The sequence below is a fragment of the Diadema antillarum genome, unplaced genomic scaffold (genome assembly GCF_040938485.1).
Source record: "Diadema antillarum isolate AM-2024a unplaced genomic scaffold, OU_Dant_1.0 seq00002031_RagTag, whole genome shotgun sequence".
NCBI classification, from domain to species: Eukaryota; Metazoa; Echinodermata; class Echinoidea; order Diadematoida; family Diadematidae; genus Diadema; species Diadema antillarum.
This window is the reverse complement of record NW_027272684.1, coordinates 162,284-173,035: the sequence shown is the minus strand read 5'-3', so window position 1 is coordinate 173,035 and position 10,752 is coordinate 162,284. Positions and strand designations below refer to the sequence as shown.

General features: G+C 37.4%; 1 protein-coding gene across 1 annotated transcript; it reads left to right on the top strand.

Annotated features, from left to right (window-relative positions):
• Positions 1–315: 315 nt before the first annotated feature.
• LOC139713681 (uncharacterized) lies at positions 316–3,863 on the top strand. Its single transcript, XM_071625385.1, has 3 exons — positions 316–480; positions 1,755–1,901; positions 2,736–3,863. The coding sequence occupies exons 1-3, from the start codon at positions 316–318 to the stop codon at positions 2,919–2,921; spliced, it is 498 nt and encodes a 165-aa protein (XP_071481486.1). The 3' UTR covers positions 2,922–3,863.
• Positions 3,864–10,752: the final 6,889 nt, after the last annotated feature.

The window sequence follows — 10,752 nt, the reverse complement described above, 5'->3', positions numbered from 1 at the left end:
CACGTTTCACGACAATCGTTTCACTTTCCATCGTATTTGGGTACAGAACACTAAATCTCTCTGGCAAGCCACGACAAATATTCTGACAAAGAATCCACTATATTAGGTAAATCTGTCTTTTCCGTGGCTACTGGCTTCGACGTGATTGACCAGCAGCCGCAGCTGTCGTTGTACAGAGAGGCTGCACACGGCGCCGGCGCCGGCGCGGGACTGACTGACTCGACTGACGGTGTGTGGTTGAGCTGCATGGCATCGTGCTGACCGGTGAGGATAAGCGGAGCTAGCTGCTTGCATGTTTGGAATTGGGGGGAAAGAATGACTGCTGGTCATGGCCTGGTTCTGGCTGTTTCAGCCGGAGTTTGTGCAGCTTCTGCATCCCTGTGTGCTAAGTTGGCAATGTCAGGAGACGAGATGAAGGACCTCTGTTCCCGTTATTATGAAGATGTATTAAAACTCGAACACATGCCATCCTGTCATGTGGTAAGTTTAATTGTTCCTCACTTTTTAAAGCTGGTCAATTAACGTCAACATGATTAAACTCTATATATGAAATTAAGTGACCCTGAACGACAAAACCAAGAAAAAGTAGCCAGACAAGGAAAGCTGCTAAAACACAATATTCCATTTGTTTAATGATCCCAAACTATAGAATATAAATGTAGAAGAAGAATTGCTATTTAAAGACCCATTTCACCTATTTTATTAGGTCCTCATAAAAAATCAGGGCATGCAACCTCTTGTTGGTTTTGTGATGCATGGTCACATAATTATTGTCTTTACATCTACGAGTAAACAGGATGTGTGGATTCACCAAGCTCAATACACCAGCTAGAAATGTTAAAGGAGACCTCCAGATGATTTCAAGCCTTTTTCACTTGAACATCTACAAATCTATTACCGGTTCATGAGGTACCAAGGGTACAGCATTTCAGAATATATATAGTGAATGCGACGAGGAACTTTTTTTTTTTTTCCAAAATCCATAACAAATCACAATGAACAAGGATGATAACATAGCAGCTTCACATGAGAATGTATGATTTGGTTTTCATGAAGCAGAACAAAAGAAAGCATGCATAAATTCTCATACAGGTGAACTTGTCAAGGAAGTGGCATTGCATGGAGTAAGTGACACTTCATTGCTATCAATAGCTGGAATGTGTTAGCCTCCTATGTCATCATCCTTGTTCAGTGTGTTATGCGTTTTATAGAGTATTGGTTGAAATGCTCATCAGGAACGACAGCAAATTCCACAAATCTATACGAGGTATTATCGATTTATGTACTATCAGGATGTGAAATTATATGAATTATCTGGAATGCCAAGTTAAACATCTGCCATACAGGACTCTTGTCACTCTTGAGGTCCCTGGTTCAAATCCGCTGGAAATGACAGTTGTGCCCTCAAGTGAGGCACTGTATCATCATTGTCTATTCCTTTTGAGGGAAATGTAAACTCTAGGTCCTGTGGTATCTTAATTGCTCTAAAAGCATCTACACAAAATGCTTCCTTTGTGGCCACATGAAACAAGATCCAAACTCACAAACTGAGTAGATCTAGTCCCCCAAACTGAATTTCCTTTGAACATGATGCACAAATTATGCAAAGTTTGCCTAATATGCATTCCACATATACATGTGCAAGATTGACCTAGGGAGGTAGAATTCCACCTCCCTAATTTGACCTCGGTCAAACCCAACCCACTCTTGATGATACTTATAGCCAATAATTTTGTCCCGCTCATGTGGTCCAGATAGCAACAGTGCTGCGTGTTGCTGTGTTTGCATTGGTCTTCGTCTTCAATGGACTGATGTGGACCCTCTTCACCAAGTCCCTGCAGCTGTGCCGGTCATCCCTCCATGCCACGATGACCAACAGTTCGTCCAATCTGATATTTAGTGTGAGTACTAGACTGCTGCCTCCAATCTGGCCTCCCCCACCAGATGGTGTTTCCCATTGATTAATCCAGTCGCCACTTATTACCACTAACAGCAACCTACAACATAAAATGAATCTGTAACTGTACATGAATTACTCAGTCACTACTGATCACCACTATAGTAGCAACCTACAACGTAAAATGAACCTGTACATAAATTCAGTGATGTTTTGAAATGGCAGTGCTGAAAGGGATTGATACAGGATGATAGGACATACTGGATGGAGAGTAAAACCATCCTGAAACAGGATGCGATAATGTTATTTATGAATATTTATGAGGCATGCCAAGGGTACCTCAAAATTGCCGTAATGCAGGTCATGTGATTGTGAGGGAACTTTCTTCAATACTTGTTTGCTGTTTTGTAAGTTGGTTGCATTTTGTAAGGGATAGACTTACATTCCTTTGCCAATGTGCATTCAGCATTTAATATGCCCTCAATGGGAGGCAAATTGCAGTCAACTGTGTACAAAAATCATTGAGTTGACTTATGAAGCATTCTGAAGAAAAGGTAGTAAGAAATATGAATCAAACCATTGATATTTTGGCATGAAAAGCAAGTTATGAGCAATACTGGCAAGATATCACTTTTCTTTGATTTTCCATTATGTAAAGTTCCAATGAGGAAGTTATTCCTTCGACTTGTATCATAATAGGTAATGTACTGACCTTCATATTCATCAGGTCTTCATACCAATCATATAATTCTCCTTCTTCAAAATATACATTTTCATAATGCTTTAATTGTCAATTTTCATCTCAATAATCAACTCCTTTGCCTGTCAACTTGTACAGGGAATCATGGGCAAGCTTCTCTTTGGAGAGAAACTGTCGCTTTGGTGGTGGTTTGGCGTGTCCTTGATTATCCTTGGCCTTCTGATGGTCAACAGAGGGCAGCAGACTGAGGGAGATACTTGTAGTTCTGGTACAGAAGTGGGTTCAGAGAAGGACAGCAAGAAGAATCACAAGAAGGACAGATAGCAGCATGAACTAGTAACTCTTACTGTGTGTAAGATAATGGAAAACTCTTGCCGAGATGATGGTTTGGTGTGTCCTTGATAGCCAAGTATCCTTGGGCAGCAGACTACAGAAATGAGAGCAGATTGGGATACTGTATACGCCATATATTTCGTGAGTCTAAATTTTTGCGAATCCGGAATTCCCAACGATTTTGCGAGTAGTTAAATTCGCGATCGTGGAGGCTTGTACTGAATGGAGAAGTGTACATGCGTATGTTACATTCACATCAGGATCAGAGTCAATATTTTCATGTGTCGCTAATTTCGCGAATAGCACCTGACTTGCGAAATACTCGTATGCGAAAATAAAAACCTCGCGAAATGTTCGGCGTATACAGTACAGTGTACTTGCAGATATCAGCATGAACTAGAAAGTCCTTCCCGCACAAGGGATCATGAGGAAATTTCTCAGTCGATAGAGTTTCGCCAAGATGGTGCTTTGATACTGATTTTTGTTGGTTATCGTAGGCCTCTGGATGGTCGACAGAGAGCAGGAGACTATGGCAAGCCAAATGTCCCATGGCAACTGTGCGATCTGGGTGATGAGCAGCTCTCCATTCAGTTTGCACGCAAAAATTCACCGATTTTGATATTTTTCCCAAGAAAAAACAATAAAAAACAATTTAAGACTTGATCTTGGCGTATGATTACAGTAGTATGTATCTGCCTGTTCTTCTCATCAGATTAGCTCTTTCTGTGTCCAAATACCATTGCCAAATTATTGTAATGAAATTTTGTGTGCAGAACTGCTGTTCAACACCTATACCAGGTTTCATATGTATGTCGTGTGTGGGAAATTTTATCTTGGCGAAAATATGGTAAATTCTTTAGCTAATTAATGAATACACTTGTATAAACTTTTTACTCTGCAATGCAGTGTTTATATCTAATTTTTGTTTTCTGTCAAATTAAAGAGCAGGATTGAAACAAATGCATGAACTGTTGATTGATGCTTTATATATGAGGCCTGTTTTGCAATAAAACTTGTCATGTACATCTATTTTTTTAATGAGCAGATGTCTGTATTATTACTAGTACTTGTAGTCCTTTGCTCGACAGAGGGCAAGCATAATCTGAATATGGCATACCCATCACATACAGTGTACTCCCAATATTACTTAATGCAATGTATGGTTAGAACGGAACTCTTGTCACAACAAAGTGAAAAATCTGGTCCCAAATTTATGTACCATATTGTTTGCTTATAACAAAATTGCGATATAACGAAAGATAACTGCCAGTCTCGACAACTTCATTATGATGTGAGTCACCAGTACAAGAAGGCATTACGTCCAGCTAAGGCAAAAAGCATTGTCAACCCAAACACTACCTTACAAGTCCCAGCTTTCCCCTTGGGTACATGTTAAAACCTGTCGATAACTAAATCCCCTATTACAGGTGCTGTAGGCCTGTATCCCAAAAGGCAAAATATGAAATCACAACTATTTCCTGTGAGGTGTTTTCCCTCTATTCAAGTTACAAATATGACAAGATCAGCAGAATCAGTGTAGAGGTAAACTTTGTCTTAGGTGGGTGATATTCACATCTTTGTTGCTTATATTGAAATGTGACATACCATAGTTACGCATGTCAACAACCATTTGCCTTGACAAAAATTTATTGATGTCCTCTCATTGAAACTTTCCTACAGAGAAATCACATCTAGCACAATATAGAAAATAGAAATGAATACTTGAAACTTCATTTGTGCAAAGAAATTCAAATTTAATACTCAAATAAACCCTCTGATCTCTGCTTCACCATAGTTAAGTCAAAAGAGAAACATAATGGTAGGCATTCTTCATAAGAACAGCAGAAGTTGTTATCAACACACATGTACCAAAATGATCCCCCAGGAGCAATGTCTAATGACTAAGTCAGTATCCTATTAGCAGAATGTGCAATAAATAATCCATCTTTGAATCAAATAAAAAAGAAAGATAAATGATATCACAAGTAACACTCATGAATATACATATCATAGTCAATATGGCATAGATCAAACCCCTGGGCCACACACAGTCCCATGTTGAGTCTACCTCACAGATAAAAAGCACAAACAATACAATGCATACATATGACATTGTGCATAAAATTTCATTATTGATGAACAACAATAACAGATATACAATTGCAATACAATTGTACAAGGATACCTCCAAAGCAATTCTAAAGAACTGCTACAACAATAAAATTAAAATGGAAACTAAATGTAAGAATTATGACCAATATTACAGATGTGTCAATACCCGCTTCCCATATTTGTAAACAAATAGCTGCTTGCAAAAAATATGTGCAATTAACCAATGAAATAACAGAGATGACTGTGTTTGGCATGCTTATAACGCTCATACATGGTACAATCTACAATACAGGACAGATGGGATGTACAGAAATATGTGATGCAACATTAACTCTCTTCTGCTATCTGTTTTGCTTTGTTTATGTCTTGTTAATGGTACAACTCCATGCAGTGCACTCCCGGTATAACAAACAGGGTTATAACAAAATTCCAGTTACAATGAAATAGAAATTCAAGCCGCAAACGTTGTCGGCTCTATGCTCTCTATTGTTTACTAGTTCGGTTATAACGAAATTTTGATAAACGAAAGAAAACTGCCGGTCTCGACTTCGTTATAATGGGGGTCCACTGTATCAAATATATATCCAAAATGGAACATTTAAAATATTCCATAGACAGTGTACTCAATGAAGTCCTTTTTTTTTCTCTCTCTCTCTCTCTCTATAATTATACTTTCTACTTTGGTGAGATTAGGACATGACTCTGAGCACATGCATGGTACATAAAATATGTGATTTTAAAGATAAGTGTCTCTACAGAGCAACCACACACCGTTTGGATAAAATTGCTCATGGAAGACAATTGTCTGTTTCTAATCTGCATGGCTGAATTTGGTCATCACATTTGTAGGTTTTTGGGTTTTTTTAAAGAAGTATTGGGGTATTGGGGGGGGGGGGGGCTTGAAGTGGTACATCAACTGAGAACCAGAGAGGTGTTAACAACGAATTCCGTACAGTCTTAACCCTTTTTATGCCAGGAACTTTGTAAAGTGTGTTCAAGGCCACTGAGTTTTCTGTGCCAATCAGCACTCAAAAGCACACAAAGGGTTAATGTCTTTCTGGCTCTAATCAGATGTTCTGCTCCAGGCAACAAAATACAGATGCTATCATGCCACAGAATGATAATCCATTGCATATTAAAGAGGCAATATTTAGAATAATAACTTCTTTGTGTCCTCCGGACCATGAATTTGGCCAAGAAAATATCCACATTAGTTCCAGAGTTGGGGTCACAAGTACACACAGCAGCAATCATTATTCATGCCACCATTAATTTCAGATTCTCAATAGACAGTATAACACATATTAGACAAGATGCTCTGAAAAAGCAAAAATACTTGCATGATACATTGATAAAATGAGTTGAGGGTACTACTACAAGAGTACCTGGCACTATTGACATTGGCATTAATAGAATGAACATCTTTTTGCCTGTCATACCACTTCAAAAATGAAACAAATATAATTTATACATTGTCTTATATAATAGGAATGTTGAGAAGATCAGCAATCGCTCTTTAAGTTCACATAAGCAATATACAGTACGTTTGATATATTGTAAACCTGCATCGGCACATGCTATGTGTGTAATCTCTTTTCCAGCCATGACCCAAGGTCATTTCACATGATTACACAGAACCACTACATCAACATCCTGAAATTTCAATGTATTGCCACCAAGAATTTTGTCATGATTGCCATGACTTTGCACAGGTGAACTTTGCTGGTCATACAAGCGCTAAAATCTCGAACAGTGACTCGTTAAACAATATCTGTAAACATGATAAAATATGCAGCTTGTCACCAGACGAAGTAGCAGCAAGGGCATATAGGTATGTCAAGGAGGAGGGTAGAAGCTTTCAGCCCCTATAAAGGATTACAAACTTCAATTTAATAGTACTGAATGGTAAGGTAAGTAACCATAGAGACTTTTAGCAATTTGATTGCAAGAACAACCAAATCACACCACCACTGTGACATCAAACATGACTGTAAGTACAAATGTACTTAACAAGAGCATACACTCCATCTACAGGCAAAATATATTCTAAGCAAATTGCAAATTCAACAGATACAATTGTACTAGTAAAATATCTCTTGAGACAAAATCTCGAGCCAAAATCTTGAGCTTCTATTTCTTTCTTTTTCAACAGGCTTGTCAAAGAAGAAGACCAACACCTCTTATAAATAAAATGATACAATATGCTACTGCATATCTTGTAAATGGCTAAAATATGATATCAATATTAATTGACTAGCGAAGAGTACTTTATAAATTTGGCACATATGTCTGATCTGAGTAGAAAACATTCCTAACTAATCTACAATTACCAAAACATGGCTATATAACTACATGTACTATGAATGTTCCTCTGCTGGAAAATGCTATAATCTCACATAAAATGAAAACACAACATGTTGACAAATTTGTGATCACTATAATTCTATCTGTGAAAGTGAATAAAACAAGTTAAAACGCTTATTGCACAGTACATCAGAACCATTGAGAATGTAAATAAAAAAAAAGAATCAACCCTCTGCTAGATATGACTGTTTTGTCATGAAATCTCATCAACTCAACAAAATGAATTAACTACAATATCTTTCCTTGTGCTAGCATGCACAAGCATTACTAGATATCGTTAAATGCACAAATGCATATAGCACAGCTGCTTATCAAAGATGCATCCAATACAGAAATAATAGTATTTGTTGCACACTGACCACATCAATCCATTCTCAGCACCCATGTGATATATGTTTCCTGAATTCTGGCCAGGTTATTAAAAAAAAGGGTTTTTTTTTTTTAGTTGTGACAACAACAATCACATCTGAAGGCCTCATTTTCACTACCTTTGGAGTTGATTGAGTGTTTTTTCACTGTGGTATGAGGTGAGTGCACCTTGCAGTGCTCAGGATCCTGGTGGGAACTAGAAAGTGGCTTACCATTCCTCATCTGTAACTCAAGACACATCATTTGATAAGCCACTTAACCCTCGACGTTTCGCGCTATAATTCTGTACCGCGAGAAGGCCTCGTCGCGAGGCTTCTTGACTTTCTTCATTCAAGTCTCGCGCAACTTTTGAGACCAAATTTGAAACGTCCGCGCATACTATTGCGAAGCCACGCCCATTTTTGTAACGGAATGTCGCCCCAAAACGGGCACAATTTTGTGATTTTGTGTACATTTCCTATGGAAAACAGTGCTCTGTCATGAAAGTCATAAAAACGTGATTATTATATGCTAATTATGGTAGAAAAGTGGTCAGTTACAATTTCCAATGAAAAAACAAAGAAAAAACAAAAGTTGAAAAACAGAGAAATACATAAGAAATTCTGAAAACAATAAAATACATAAGAATTGAAATGAGTTTTGGAAGTTTTTGTGATGTACAAGTGTTGAATATGGTAAAACAGATTTGCAGATCAAAAATTAGACTCTCATTGCTTTTAATTAGGCTAAAATATCATCTTGAGCTTAATTTGCATAATTAATTAAAGGGTGTGTACAGTTCTGGACGAGGTGAAGATTTAGCTTCTAACATTTTGTGAGATATTCAGAAACCACTCTATGAGATGTGAAAGAGCATGCAGTCCTAAGGGGTATCAAAAGTTTATTCGATGAAAATCGGTTTTGAAATGGCTGAGATATCCAAAAACAAGGTGAAACAAAGAGATACTAATAAAGTTGGGGCATGTCGCCTTTTATTATTAGCACTTTTTTGAATATCTCAGCCATTTGAAAACCAATTTTCATCAAATAAATGTTGAATCCTTCTTAAAATTACATGCTCTTTCATATTTCATAAGAGGCTTTTGATTATCTCACTTAGGAATGTTCAAAACATGAATCCTTACCTCAACCAGTACTGTACAGTCCCTTTAAAATTAGAAATTGATTGTTTCAAAAAATCTTATGACACAATCTTGTAGATTATGACGCAGGTCTCACGCATGCAAAATTTCATCGCGATCGCACCACCGATGGCCAAGATCTCGGGGGGTGGGGGGGGGGGGGCGGAATTAATTTGCATAATTAATTAAAATTAGAAATTGATTGTTTCAAAAAATCTTATGACATAATCTTGTAGATTATGACGCGGGTCTCACGCATGCAAAATTTCATCGCGATCGCGAATGGAAGACACACACAACTGAATGGAAGACACACACACACACACACACACACACACACACAAATAAAAAAAAAAAACCAACCTGTAAAACATGTTTAGTGACATAACTAGCCTGGAATGAATAAATACAAAACTCAGTAATTACAAAATACTGCCTTTCATTTTTTTTTTCCAACAGGCAATTGGCAGCCTTGCAATTGCACATAATATTGAAAGAATTTCTCAATATTCCACAGCATCAATATTGATTTAATAAAATCCAAGTTACTTCAAACTGGATCAAATAAAAACGAGTAAACTTTAAACATTTGTGCATGCCTGCCAGACATGTTCTAATAAAAAGCAACAGCTGACTCAAACCAGCCACCAAAGTCAAAGCTACTAGGAGCAGTCTGCAAAATTAATTACTTCACTTTAAGATGATTACTACAACTGTCATCTTTGCCAACAGAATACTATTGGAAGCACTGGAGAACACAGCATGAAATTTTGTTGCCAATAAACACAAACACATAAGCACACACAATACACATTCACATATACCCACATCCACAACCACATTCACGAGGAACTCACACTGCAGAACCAGTACAGGTGGAGACTAGAAATGTCGCTATGGCGACTGGTATGCCTCCGCCATAATGCATGATTCTCCTAATAGGTCTATAGTACATGTAGACAATGTGTGATTACATTTTCACAAAATTGGCAAAATATTAAAATGACATGTTTGTCACAAATGTATCGAATGTTTACCTTCCTTGACCTATGTTTAATTGGATGAATAGGAGAGCGTGTACTTTAACTTCGACTTTGACCCTTTCATAAATTTACGCACTTGAGTAATTGTCAAGGTATGGAGAAAAAGTGCAATTTCTGTATTGAGCAGTAAATTGTTATCATTTTCATCTGGCCTTTGATTCATAAGAGAATCACTGTCAGGCAGAACATACATAAATAAGTACTAAGTTTAAAGATTACTTGAGCCGCTTCCGAGATATGGAGAAAGTAGTAAGTTCAGCACTTTCACTTGATATTTGACCTTTTGACCTTTGACCTTCTTGGCAAAAAAAAAAATCCCAGAGAATCTCTAATGGGTAATATACATGCATACATTAAGTTAAAAAAAAAATAATCCTGCTGGCATTGCATAAATATAAGGAAAATAGTACAATTTCGAAGTATTGCCCTTGACCTTTGACCCCTGACCTTTGACCCCATGAACCCCAAATTCCCTAGCTAACTACTGCCAGTCAGTACATGCATGTATACTTTGTTCCATAAAGATACTTTGAACAATTTCCGAGATACAGAGAAAAAAGTGAAATTTTGACATTTTACTTGACCTTTTGACCTTTGACCTCATGACCCCAAACTTTCACCAAAGAATTTTTATTGGGTAATACATGTATACACTAAGTTTCAAGAAAATATCTTCAGGCATTGCATAGATATGGGGGAAATAGTGCAATTTTAAGCATTTGACCTTGACCTTTTGACCTTTGACCTTGAGCATGTGCACCCAAAAGTTGATAGGCACAACTTCACCCCTTAATACATATACATGCCAAGTTT